This window comes from Chlorocebus sabaeus, chromosome 2 (genome assembly GCF_047675955.1).
Source record: "Chlorocebus sabaeus isolate Y175 chromosome 2, mChlSab1.0.hap1, whole genome shotgun sequence".
Classification (NCBI taxonomy): Eukaryota; Metazoa; Chordata; class Mammalia; order Primates; family Cercopithecidae; genus Chlorocebus; species Chlorocebus sabaeus.
In genome coordinates, this window is record NC_132905.1 from 71,131,903 (window position 1) to 71,145,997 (window position 14,095).

At 42.0% G+C, this 14,095-nt stretch overlaps 1 protein-coding gene across 1 annotated transcript; it reads right to left on the reverse strand.

The window, feature by feature from the left end:
• Positions 1-12,836: 12,836 nt before the first annotated feature.
• KRTAP19-8 (keratin associated protein 19-8) lies at positions 12,837-13,859 on the reverse strand. Its single transcript, XM_037990867.2, is given in 1 exon segment — positions 12,837-13,859. A coding segment is annotated over 1 exon segment (192 nt). The 5' UTR covers positions 13,648-13,859; the 3' UTR covers positions 12,837-13,455.
• Between the last annotated feature and the right edge of the window lie 236 nt (positions 13,860-14,095).

The window sequence follows — 14,095 nt, forward strand, 5'->3', positions numbered from 1 at the left end:
TGGCAGCCCCTTAGGTCCCAAGGTGAATAGGCCACTACTTAGAAGAAGCTCATGTTTTGTGACCCCCCCAACATTTATTACCCTATGAGAGTGGGTAATGCCCTGCTGTGGGCCTGAGGGATGCCCACAAGTGCTTTTAGAAGTCCCAGTATTATGATACCTTTCCAGCCTTCTCCTGCTTCCACTGTTCTCAACCCCTTGGCAACCCACATCCCAAAAGCAAGAGGAGGTAAATTTTCAGATGTATTTCTGTATTAGTGTTTTCTAGAGAAACAAAACCAACAAGATGTATATATGTAGAAAGAGATTTATTACAAGAAATTGGTTCATGCAATCATGGAGGCTGAGCAGTCTTAATATCTGCAGGGTGGGTTGGTAGGCTGGAGACCCAGGAGAGCTGATGGTTTGGTTCCAGTCTGAATCTGAAGGCCTGAGAACCAGGAGAGTCTGTGTTGTAGTACCAGTCCAAAGCCTGGCAGGCTGAAGACTCAGGAAGAGCCAGTGCATCAGTGTGAGTCTGAAGGCAGGAAAAAATCTCATGTCAGTCAAAAGGCAGTCAGGCAGGAGAGATACCCTCCTACTTGGGCAATAGTTGGCTTTTTAGCTCTATTTAGACCTTCAGCTGATTGGATGAGGCTCACTGACACTAGGGAAGGCAATTGCTTCACTTAGTCCATTGGTTTAAATGTTAATCCATCCAAAACACTTTTGCAGAAACACCAGGAGAAATACTTAACCTTGAATTTTGCTTGATATTCTTGAATATCAAGCACTCCATGACCCAGTCAGTTTGCCAAATAAAAGTAACCATCATAATTTTGGTTCTCATCAGTCTTGAAGAACCCTTCCTCACCCTCCAGTAAACTGGCATTTTGTTCAAAGCTTCTAAGTTATTTAAAGTTTTACACAACAATGAGGGTGAGTTTTTAATCTAAGGGGTAGGAAAGGAAGAATAGGGTGAGGAGGGAATAGCAGAAGTAATTAAAAGTAATTGTCATAATTGCTTCTTGTTAAACCCAGCTAATTGGTAAAAAGTAACAAGGAGGAGGCCATTATGCAAATATATGACCACTCTGTTCGGCTCCAGTTGAAGATATCAGAGCAGAGAACAGGAACATTTCTACTAGCCAGTTACATGATGGTCTGTTCATTGTCCTTCCTTATCAGTAACCCTTGGCCTCTTGCAGCATCAGACTTCTGCAATCTTGTTAGTTTTTCCCAACCTGTCCAAATCCAATTCAGTATATTTAGAGTCATTCCTGACCCTTAAGTTATAGTATTTTCCTCTGTGTCTTCCAACTACTACCACCCTTTCACGCCCAGCTCAAATTCTGTCTTCCCCTTGATGCGTTCTGTGACTATTTCAGTCCTTAGTCTTCCATTTTCTCTGTATTCTTTTCTTCTTGCCTTTTCTGTACACTGACAGCTGCCTGTATGACCTGTGTTACTAGTGGCTGCTTTTCCCTGTTATTTCCCAATCAGGAGAGTAAAAAAACTTACAACAAAGCTCTGTTTCTTGTGTACCTTCTTTAGTACCAAGAATAATCCCAGGAATAGGGTTGCTAATAGATACTTATGAATAATGAGTGACTCTAACATGTAAGCCAAATCATATCATTCCTCTGGGCAAAACTCTCTAATGACTCCCCATCTTACAAGAAAACCTAAAGTTCTATAACAGACAACATGGGAAAGTTTGATCAGATCCCTTGTCCCTTCTCTTGTCTCCTTAATTCTCCACCTTGTTCACTGGAGCATCATCTAAATTGTCTTCCACGAAAACCTCTCAAGTGTAGGGGTTTCTAGGTACTGTAAGGGCAAATATAAACAAAAATAAGAGGCTGGGCCTGTAATCCCAGCACTTTGGGAGGCTGAGGCAGGTGGATCACCTGAGGTCAGGAGTTTGGGACCAGCCTGGCCAACATGGTGAAACCCTGTCTCTACTAAAAATACAAAAAATTAGCTGGGCATGGTGGCAGGCACCTGTAATCCCAGCTACTCAGGAGGCTGAGGCAATAGAATTGCCCGAACCGGGGAGGCGGAGATGGCAGTAAGCTGAGATGGTCCTATTGCACTCCAGCCTGGGTGACAAGAGCCAGACTCCATCTCAAAAAAAAAAAAAAAAAAAAAAAAAAAGTGTCATTGTCTCTGTTGAAAATAAGGGAAGATACCTCCTTTTTCTTAGAGAATTTACTTTAGAAAACTTGTCATTGTAAATTCTCTGTCACTTTGGTAGGTGTCTTGATCCCAAACTACCTTCTATCATCAGGATATAAGAAGTTTATTTTTCCTTTGAATAAAGCCAATTGGGAAACACAGATGGTCACTGCAATTACTCGGTGAATCTAGGATGAGCTATGTGTGACAAATCGTGCTGCCAAGTCCTCTTGTGGAGACGTAGGTGTTGTTTATTTTGAGAACATGTATGTAACGGGCTGTCGCTGCTTGGCTGTATAAAAAGGTGAGACTTCTTTCTGTCTTCGCAATTTCTTAGTGGGTCGCCTGTGATGTGCACCACATTCTGGTTCAATGTTTATTCCATAACGAAATTGTTTTCTTCCTCTTGTGCCTTCGTGGGAAGTTTTCTGGGTTGGAGATGTGCTGTTGTTAATTGTATTTCTCTAACAGTAGCTGCCTGGATGTCTCTAGTTGCCCTTCACACTACAGACTTCTGTCTTGAGAAGGGGAAGGTGAGGACTCGTGTCTACGATTTCTTCCTCCCACCCTTTGTTTTATACTCCAGTGCGTTATACAGAGTGGATGCTACAGTCTGAATGCTTGTGTCTCCTCCAAATTCCTATGTTGGAATTCTAACCCCTGAGATGACGGTGTTAGGAGGTGGGGCTTTGGGAAGGTGATTAGGTAGTGAGGACATAGCTTGCATGAATGGCGTTAGTGTCCTCATAAAAGGGAACCCAGAGAGCGAGCTTGCCTCTTCCACCATGAGAGAACACAGGGAGAAGGTGCCATCTACGAATGAGGGAGCAGACCCTCACCAGACACCAAATCTACTGGCACCTTGATCTCAGACTTCCCAGACTCTCGAACTGTGAGAAATAGATTTCTCTTGATATAAGCCATCCATTTTATGGTTTTAAAAAATAGCAGCCTGAATGGACTGAAACAGTAGATTGTCTTTGTTCTTTTCCTTCTTGGAAAGGATTTCATTATACTATATCCTTCTTCTTCCTGGTCACATTAATCTCTACACATTGGTTTTTTTTTTAAATAGAAGAAACTCTATGATCTGTGTCTACCAGGCATATATATATATATTTGATATGGGAGCTGTTTAGTTTGGCTTCTCCCAAAGATAGATCCTTGGATAAAGATTTGAGTGCAAGTAGTTTATTCGGGAGGGGGAGGGAACAGACGTAGGGGAGTGGGAAAGTGAGAAATGGAGGGGAAGATGGACAGCAAAGGGTGGGCTATTAAGACAGTTCCTGCAGTGGGTGACTGGCACTTAATCTCCCATGGAAACTGGAGGAATAGCGGGAAACATACATCAGAACTAGCTCATGGAGGGGCTAGGTAGCTGGGTCTTTATTAACTCCCAAGAGTCAGTGATTAACGGCTGCTGGTGGGAGGGAGGGAGATATTAATTCCCTGGCACTTCCAAATGTTCTCACTTATGAGCAAAGCTGCCTTTAGTGGTTCAGCCAAAAGCTGGGAGCCACAGTGATGTGGATTACATCTGTGGGAGGTGTATTAGTCCATTCTCTGACTGCTATAAAGAACTACCAGGTCATGCCTGTAATCCTAGCACTTTGGGAGGCCGAGGCAGGCAGATCATGAGGTCAGGAATTTGAGACCAGCCTGGCCAATATGGTGAAACCTCACGCTACTAAAAAAATATATATAAAAATTAGCCAAGCGTGGTGGTGCATGCCTGTAGTCCCAGCTGCTCTGGAGGCTGAGGCAGGAGAATTGCTTGAACCCAGGAGGAGGAGGTTGCAATGAGCCGAGATTGTACCACTGCACTCCAACCTGGGTGACAGAGTGAGACTCCATCTTAAAAAACAACAACAACAACAACAACAACAAAAACAGAAAAAGAACTACTAGAGACTGGGTAATTTAAGAAGAAAAGAGGTTTAATTGACTCACAGTTCTGCAGGCTGTACAGGAAGCATGACTGGGAGGCCTCAGGAAACTTACAATCATGGCGGAAAGGTGAAGGGGAAACAAGCACCTTCTTCACATGGTGGCAAGACAGAGAGTGAAGGGGGAGGTGCTACACACTTTTATACCACCAGATCTCATAAGAACTCACTCACTGTCACGAGAGCAGCAAGGGGGAAGTCCACCCCCATGATTCAGTCACCTCCCACCAGGCACTTCATCCAACACGTGGGGATTACAATTCGACATGAGATTTCGGTGGGGACACAGAGCCAAACTGTAACAGGAGGACTGCTGGCATTAAGGATCTAACCATACAGGCGGTTCCAGGGCAGCATCTGCAGCAGGAGCCTGGGGTAGCATGTACTCAACACCGGGATGTGCTGCCAGATCCCCTCCAAGAACTGACTTGTTCCCCAGGCACTGGGAGCATGGTGAGTACACAACCTGCAGCTGTGAGCATGGTGAGTACACAACCTGCAGCTGTGAGCATGGTGAGTACACAACCTGCAGCTGTGAGCATGGTGAGTCTACAACCTGCAGCTGTGAGCATGGTGAGTACACAACCTGCAGCTGTGAGCCCCTTCCAGGATTGGCTCAGCTGCTGAGCTGCTCACCCAAGCTCACACTTCTTCCCACATTTGATGACTGATCAGTATAGGAATATAAAGGCCTGGCCATCTAACACAGCACTGCAAGGGCCAGTCTAGCTGCAGAGGACCTGAGACGTCAGCCCAGGCTCCCTTCCTTAGGGCGGATCCTAGGGCTCTCCTTACTAAACATCCCACACTCCCAACTCCTTTCCCAAATCGGTTTCCCAGAGAACCCCAGTGCTTTCATGTGGTTGCAGATATTGCCAAGAATGAAAGCACATCAGCTTGATATCCTAGGACTAGTATGCCAGCTAAACAACGATAAAGGAGCTACAAATCCCGGTTTCCACAGAGTAAGTAAGAGTGGGTCTTTGTAAAGGCAATGATTATTTTAATCATGATTATCTCCATTTTTTCTCAGAAAAAAACATTATCTTCCAATCTGGGTTCTCTTCTTTGTGCCCTGATTCTTGCATTGGATCTCTTTTCCTCATTTCTGATAGCTTATTTTTCTGTCTTTAAAGGCAGGTTTTCTCTCAATCTTTATCAGTTGATTTCTAAGGATGTATTTATTTTTCTGTACTGTCTGCCAAAAGCTGGCTGCCTCCTTAAAGAATTTTGGCCTGAGACTGCAGCTCTGGGCCTCGCCGGCCTGAATGCTCTTACTCTGTGGTCTTCTTTTTCCAGCTGCATTTGTTTCTCTGATGTGATGGAGGTTCTGCTTGCTGTGGCAGTAGGAGAGGTGTTTGGATTCCCTTGAGTGGGAGGAAGCACTTTCTCCCCGGTGTCCAGGCTGAAGACACACTCCCCTTGGTAGAACATCAGGGCTCCTTACAAGCGATGCCATGACTCAGCTCTCTGGCAGAAGCAGCTCGAGAGTATTACCTTGGGGTCACATAGCATCCAGGATTTGGGCTGTGCTTTTATATCCTAAAACTTAGTAGGGCCCATAAATGGAGAGAAACAATAAAAGTGTGTATCAGTGTTTTTATATAAACACAAAATTTCTGCTTATATACGTTTAAAAATAGCCTCCTTACATCACTGACTATAAAGACGTATATATGTGTATGTGTGTATATATGTGTGTATGTATATATGTACATGTGCATATATGTACATATATGTGTGTATATACATATGTGTGTATATGTGTATGTATATACGTGTGTACACGTGTATATATTGTTAGCTCTGCAAGAATATGTAAGTATGTATATATTTGTGTGTGTACACACATATATCTCGCTAGCTCTGTAAGTCAACTCAGTTTAGGGGAATGATTTAACCATGAATATCAGATCAGTACTTTCTCAGGTATAATTTATGCCTATTACCAAAACTACACTAGTGCTGCTAAATATATATATATATTTTTTGAGACGGAGTTTTGCTCTGTTGCCCAGGCTGGAGTGCAGTGGAGCGATCTCAGCTCACTGCAAGCTCCACCTCCCAGGTTCACGCCATTCTCCTGCCTCAGCCTCCTGAGTAGCTGGGACTACAGGTGCCACCACCACACCTGGCTAATTTTTTGTATTTTTAGTAGAGACAGAGTTTCACTATGTTAGCCAGGATGGTCTTGATCTCCTGACCTCACGATCCACGCACCTCGGCCTCCCAAAGTGCTGGGATTATAGGCGTGAGCCACCGCACCCGGCTAATATATTACTTTTAACAACTCTTGTGCAAGAAAGAGTTGGGCTTCAACTTTCCTCTGTAAACCTATAAACCAGCAGTGGTAAGAGGAGGCAGGGTGGACCTCTCTTAAGCATCGGTCTCACCTCTAGGCTGCTCTGACTCTTCTGGGGTTAAAACAGGGAGTGGGGGAGAGATGCATGCCTCTGACAATCTGATCAGAGGGTTCTCTGAATTGTGCATCTTTTGAAGCTGACTCTTGCATTCATGGGCCTCTCATCAGTGCTCTGGTATAACAATCCCTCTAGTGGACTGCTCACATCCTCCCTCACTTTCTGCATCTCATGGGACCATCCTAATTGCTTTGGCTGAGGTTGCTTCACCCTCTTGACCAGGATCCCTTTTAAATCAGCTCAGTGGCGTTCCCACCCCAGATTCCTATCTGGCGGCCAGGAACCATGTATCTTTGAACAGTCACAGACTGGGGCAAGGTTACTCTAAAACTCAGCCCTGGCTCATTGCCATGGACTGTTCAGCCCTGTCTCTCACCTGTAATCACTTTCCCAGCCCTGAGTCAGAGAGCAGTTGGCTGTGTCTTCCAAATTCAAGGGATACAATACACTTCCCATGGAAGTTGGCCAGAAAATGCCCAGGTTCTTGAAAACCATTTCCAAAGAAATCTCTTCCCCTTCCTAATGCTTGGCCTCTCCAGCGTATTTCATGATTGGAGATAGGAGCTTAGTGTAACTGGCCAATGGGTTCTTGCCTGCTGCCTAGACAGAGCCAATTTATCAAGATGGGGAAATTGCAATAGAGAATTTAATTCTCATGGAGCCAGCTGTACAGGAGACTGGAGTTTTATTATTACTCAAATCAGTCTCCCTGAAAATGTGAGGATCAGGGTTTTTAAGGATAATTTGGTGGGTAGGGGATCGGGAAGTGGGGGGTACTGAGTGGCTGGGTCAGGATGAAATCAGCGGGCTGAAGTGGGTTTTCTTGTTATCTTCTGTTTCTGGGTGGGATTGCAGAACTCGTTGAGCCAGGTTACTTGTCTGGGTGGCATCCCTTGGTTCATCAGAAGGCAAAGTCTGCCAAATATTTCAAGTGTTGATCTTAGATTTTACGACACTGATGTTATCCCCAGGAGCAACTCGGGGAGGTTGAGAATCTTGCAGCTGGAGCCTCTGGCTGCATGACACTGAATTCACACTTCTTAATCTTTTTTTTTTTTTTTTTTGAGATGGAGTCTCGCTCTGTCGCCCAGGCTGGAGTGCAGTGGTACAATCTTGGCTCACTGCAACTTCCACCTCCTGGGTTCAAGCAATTCTCCTGCCTCAGCCTCCCGAGTAGCTGGGACTACAGGCGCCCACCACCACACCTGGCTAATTTTTATATTTTTAGTAGAGATGGGGTTTCACCATATAGGTCAGGCTGATCTCAAACTCCTGACCTCAGGTGAGCCACTGCACCTGGCCTCTAATCTTATAATTCATTTGTTAGTCCTACAAAGGCAGACTGGTCCTCATGCAAGAAGGGGCTTTATCTCAGGAAAGGGCTGTTATCATCTTTGTTTTGAAGTTAAACTACAAATTCCTCCCAAAGTTAGTTTGGCCTACACCCAGGAATGAACAAGGACAGCTTAGAGGTTAAAAGCAAGAAGGAGTCGGTTAGATCAGATCTCTGTCACTGTTATAATTTTCTCAGATCTCTTTCACTGTTATAATTTTCTCAGTTAAAATTATTGCAAAGGGGGTTTCAATTAGTTGCAGACTGCAGATCTAGGTTTCTACAGCTCCCTTTGCAAGTCCTTCTTAGGTAGATTATCACCTTTCTTTGTAATGTGAGAGCTGTTGTCACTGATGATACAGGTCCTCAGCTAAAACTAAGAGTCCTATTTTACATGTTGTTTTGCTTTAGTATTTATCTCTTGGTGAATACATATACTTTTAACTCTAAGACAAGAAGGAGTTGGGCTTCAACTTTCCACTTCAAAACTTTTGAACCTATCTTTGTTCTCCCCTCTCAGTTTTACATCTCTTGAACAATCAGTGCAACAAGCATCTCGATTGTAATCACATTGAGAATAAGTGGGCGTGACGTTCAGTTTTCACTTGCTAATTTTAGTCCTTTGAGTTCTGGCCCAAAGGAAGGGAACAGACCAATCAGCATATAGATCAAAAATCAACATGAGAAAGCTCACCAGCCCAGAAAGCAAAGAAAAGTTTTCATTTTTCTGTTGTGATAATACAATATTTCTTGCTTTTGCCTTTGTTGTTCAACATCTATAAAATGTGATGATGAAAAGAAAGAGGTGAAAGTGAATGATTTAGGTTCTAGTCTGGGTTTTGTCACTCACTGGGTGATCTGACCAGTCTTCTCCAATGCTGTTTCATCATCTGTAAAATAAGAGGTTACACCAGTTCCAATATTATATTATTCTACCTGAAGTGATTATTAATAGTATATAGAATAATTCTACTGCTTATGTGTTTGAAATTGGTTTTGATACCAATGGTTAAGTAGTAATGATTCTGACCCTCATCATGAACACTTCAGTGGGTTTCATTCTTCAAAAACAAAATGTCATATTTAAGTATTTTTAATTTTACATATTTCTGTAAATTATAGTTTAATTAAGGTTTCCTTAGAGAACAGAAGATGGAATCCCAGAATTTGGAAAACAACTTTTTAAAACCTCTTTCCTGATCGTGTTAGAAATTCAGTAAGGCAGGGAGGGCTGCCTGCCCACGTGTGGCTGTGGAGTCAGATGCATAGAGCCAATACTCAGATGTTAATCTCTTTAGAAGATTATTATTCTTATTTTTTATTTCTAGTTTTTTAGATGGAGTTTCACTCTTGTTGCCCAGGCTGGAGTGCAATGGCGCGATCTCAGCTCACTGCAACCTCTGCCTCCTGGTTTCAAGTAAATTTCGCGCCACTGCACTCCAGCCTGGGCGACAAAGCGAGACTCCGTCTCAAAAACAAACAAACAAACAAAACAAACAAACAAACAAAAAAAACATAGCAGCCCAGATCCCTGAGTCACTATAGGAGAGCTCCAAGGAGAACTGACTCACTGAGTAAGACTTAGACAAGAGTCATAAATAAGTTTATTGGATTAAGCCTGAGATTTGAGGGTGTACTTGTTATTGCAGTATAGCCTATATTATCCTAATACCAAAACATTATTCCAAATCATAAACACAAATATTTCTTGATCTGAAGTCAATTGGGATTCAACTGTTTCAAATTACCTACAACACAAATTAGACATTATAGAGGAACTAGCAAAACCTTACTTCTTTACTATAAATATCATTTATAGTCAACTAATAATAGATAAGAAAATAGCCAATAAATCAGAGGAATTTACAAAATGCACAGAGATTTTGTTTTGTTTTGTTTTGTTTTGTTTTGTTTTGTTTTACTACTTACAAGCACTTCCAGATAGTAGTCACCCAAAGTTTAATTTTAAAAATACTTTTTGGGCCGGGCGTGGTGGCTTACGTCTGTAATCCCAGCACTTTGGGAGGCTGAGGTGGGCGGATCACGAGGTCAGGAGATAAAGACCAACCTGGCTAACACGGTGAAACCCCATCTCTACTAAAAATACGAAAAATTAGCCGGGCATGGTGGCAGGCGCCTGTAGTCCCAGCTACTCGGGAGGCTTAGGCAGGAGACTGGCGTGAACCCAGAAGGCAGAGCTTGCAATGAGCCGAGATCGCGCCACTGCACTCCAGCCTGAGCAACAGAGCGAGACTCCGTCTCAAAATTAAAAAAAAATACTAATTGTGGCTAGGTACGGTGGCTCACACCTGTAATCCCAGCACTTTGAGAGGCTGAGGCAGGTGAATTGCTTGAGCTCAGAGGTTCAAGACGAGTCTAGGCAACATGGTGAAACCCTGTCTCTACCAAAAATACAAAAATTAGGCGGGCATGGTGGTGCATGCTCCCCAGCTACTTGGGAGGCTGAGGAATGAGAATCACTTGAGCCCAGGAAGCGGAGGTTGCAGTGAGCCGAGATCATGCTGCTACACTCCAGCCTGGGTGATAGAGTAAGACCTGTCTCAAAAAATAAAATAAAAATAAAAAATAAAAAAATTCTGATTTTAAGTAACACTGAAAAATTATTCCTAACAAATGTTCTGAACCTTATCAGACCCTGGCTTATTTTGCCACATAGGATTAGTGCTAATTAGGTTCCAGCACAAACATGTGTTTTTTTAAAGCCTCCAGTCCTGGTGTCGTGGGAGGTAGAGAATGTCATCTCTCTCTGGGTCATCCGAATGGTTCTTAAAGGCTTCCTTTCACGTAAGATGTGAGCTTGGCATTCTATTTAGCTAGTGAGTTGGGGATGAATGGACATTTTTCCTCTAAGCCTTGAAAGTTTAATCCATTCTGTGCAAGATAAATCTCAGCAGGCATTTGGGGAAAGTTGAATTTACTGAGAGGTTCATATGTGGTATATTATTTCTGTCAAATAGAAGATACTAGCTGCCAATGGGGTTATAAAAGCAACTGCCTGGTCAGGATTTGTGCTGATCACTATGTTTATCACCCTCACGAGTAACTCCTAGTTCTCAAGTCATTGTTTATCCACATATATTTTTCAGACACATTCATTAGCATGAGGAATGTTTGATATCAACATCAATTGTGTTAAATCTCAGATCTGCTATCCCAAACACATCAGGCAACACTATTGAAATGCTGAAGGCTTTATATAAAATCATGAATACTGTTGCCTAACTAATATATCCTTGAGAAACACAAAGGATATTATTAACTGTGTATCTTTACTTATCCAAACCATTTTAATAGAGTAGATAAATTAATTAAAGGAATGGCAAACACCATTTTTGTTAATAGATTTGCATCTTTCCTATCAGCATAACAAATTTTTTCATGATATTCCAAAGAATAATTTAGCCTATTATGTAATTTTCAAAAATTATCTAGAATAATTTTTAGGCATCAAAATTCCCTTTGAAGTTTTGTTGATATTGAGCTAAACTTGTTTTCTCTGTTAATCATACACATCTCCTACTCATATCACCCACAGCACACTCAGTAAATATACTCCATGTCCATTGAGCAAAATGTACTTCCTATTTAAACTAAAGAGAGAAACCCATATGTGAGCAAGTTTCTTAATTCATGTTTTTTACTTGATTTTCTTTGTGGTTACTGTTTAACTTTCTTTAGGTCTTATTCTTTCAGATGTGATTAGATTTGTGACTAACGATACTAATACCATGTGTATATCCTGAAGTTGAGGCTTAGGCACATTAGGAGAAACTTTCCTAATCTTCTCCTAAATTTTGGAATAGAAACTCACCACCCCCTTCTCAGACCTCCCTTCCCCATCTATGCCTCTATTATGGGCTGCCATATTTTGAGTTTCTTGACATCAAAAGCTATGGATTATTCATCTGAAATTTCCATATGTGCAGCCAGCATGTAATACAAAGTGGGTCCTCAAAAAATTTTGAACCATCTGAATTATCTGCTCCTAGAAGGCACTTCAAATCATGGAATATTATTAATTTTTAGACTATTTTATATCAAAATATAACAAACATGCTGAAAAACACACACAGCATAAATTTAATGACTTAGAAAGAACCTCCATGTAACCACTGCCAGATCAAAATGTGGAACATTGCCTGCACCTCAGAAGCCCCCCTCGAGTCTTCCCGTGAATACTGTGTTCCCAAAGGTAATGACTATCCTGACTTCTAACCCTGTAATCTCATTTTTCTTGTCTAAAAACTGAAATAAATGGGCTCATACTGTATTTATTCTATTATGCCTGGGTTCTTTCACTCCACATTATGATTGTGAGGTTCAGCCAGGTTGTCGCCTGTAGCTCTAGTTTGGCCATTGTCATTGCTGTGTAATATTCCATTGTAAGAATATACTGCAATTTATTTTTCCATTATAATGTTGATAGACATTAGGTTGTTTATGGTGAAGTCCAAATGTGCACATTTTCTAGTTATGTGGCAAATATCTGTAGCTTGCCTTGAAAGCAAATAATTTTTCATACATGTTTCTTGACAAAATGCAAGGCATTCTGCCCAACCCTGTAAGGTTGTACATATGGAGTGCTACTGTTGAGCTTTTTTGTCAGCTACTGGGACAAAAATAAATTCTACCTAGGGTGAGAGATGTTTGACCAGACTTTGTGAGTATGTTTGTGTGTAAGAGGAAATGGGGTGAGAAGAGGGTGGAGAGCTGTAAAAGAACACCATTATCCCCAAACCACTGGACAGATTAAAAATGATTTAATATTATAACACCGATGAGCAAGTTTCTTAATCCACAAATATTCTTGACTGCCTTATACGTGCCAGGTATTGTCATGACCACAGAATATACAATGGTGAAGGCACGCACACAGGCCCTGGAAGCTTGGGTCTGGTTCTGTGAAATGAATCGATAGAAATGAAACCAAGTGAGATATATCAGCCACAGAAAGACAAATACTGCCCAATTCCACTTTACATGAGGCATCCAAAAGAGTCAAATTTGTAGAATCCAAGAGTAGAATGGCAGTTACCAGGAGCTGGGGGAAGGGGGAAATGGAGAGTTACTGACAAAAAGACATGAAGTTTCAGTCAGGCAAGGTGAACGGACTCTAGAGATCAGCTGTACAGTATGGTACCTGTAGTCAGCAATAATGTATGGTTGACTCAAAAAGTTGTTAGGAGGGTAGATCTCATGTTAAGTGTTCTTACCAAAATAAAATAGAAAAAAAAAATTTCAACCAAATTTGCTCTACTGTTAAAATTAGTTTATTGAAATAGAAGAGTTGGTGCCATGTTGATATATTAATAAGGGAAGAGAGGGATTCACAGCTTGAAAGGTGGGATTCTAGGTCATTCTACAGGAAGGGTTCCCCTTGTTGTTGCCACTGTTTCTGTTGTGTTTGTTGCCAGAATTGAGTCTTCACTTTGAAGAGTTCACAAGGCACCCTTTGCTGCTTTGTCTGGTTTATCAAGAAAGTGGCTGTGCAGTTGACAGAGGGGGTAAAAAGACCTGAAAGGAGAATTAAGTCAGGATGATACACAGATTCTAGTGATCCAAAGAATGAGTTCACTCTTCAGTAGAAGCTAGAGAATCCATATCCTCCATAGTATAATGGTCAGCAGCAGCTATATCCACAGCCTCCATAGCCACAGCCATAGCCTAGCCTGCGGAAGCTGCCACAACCACAGCCATAGCCATAGACCCAGCCACCAAAGCCTCCAGAACCACAGCCCAGGCCTCCATAATAGCTGCTGTAGTAGCTCATGGTTCAGCAACTGTAGATGTATTTGGAGGTCAAGGGCAAGTTTCCTGAGTACAACTATCACCAGCTTCCCTGGGACTTTTGTACATCCTCAGTGATGGGTAGGGTAGACTTCTCATGGCGTAGATTCAATTGCCTGAAAAAAATCTCATTCATCTTAAAACTGTAGGACAATTCCTGAAACTAAGTAAAGATGTCTTCATTTGATTTCTGGATGATTTGGATTCCACAGGTGGTTATGCTGTCTTCAAAGCCCTCCTGCTTTGCCCATCATAGTTAAAGCTCTATAATCAGACATAAGAGCAGCAGTCAGCTTCAATTTTGTCACGTAAAATTGTTCTTTCATTACAGCCCCTTCCCAGTATCTGATTCTTAATGTATTCCTTTCACAAATATTTAATGCCCAACTAATGCATCCCAGGCACTATGCTCAAAGCTAGGGATACAACTG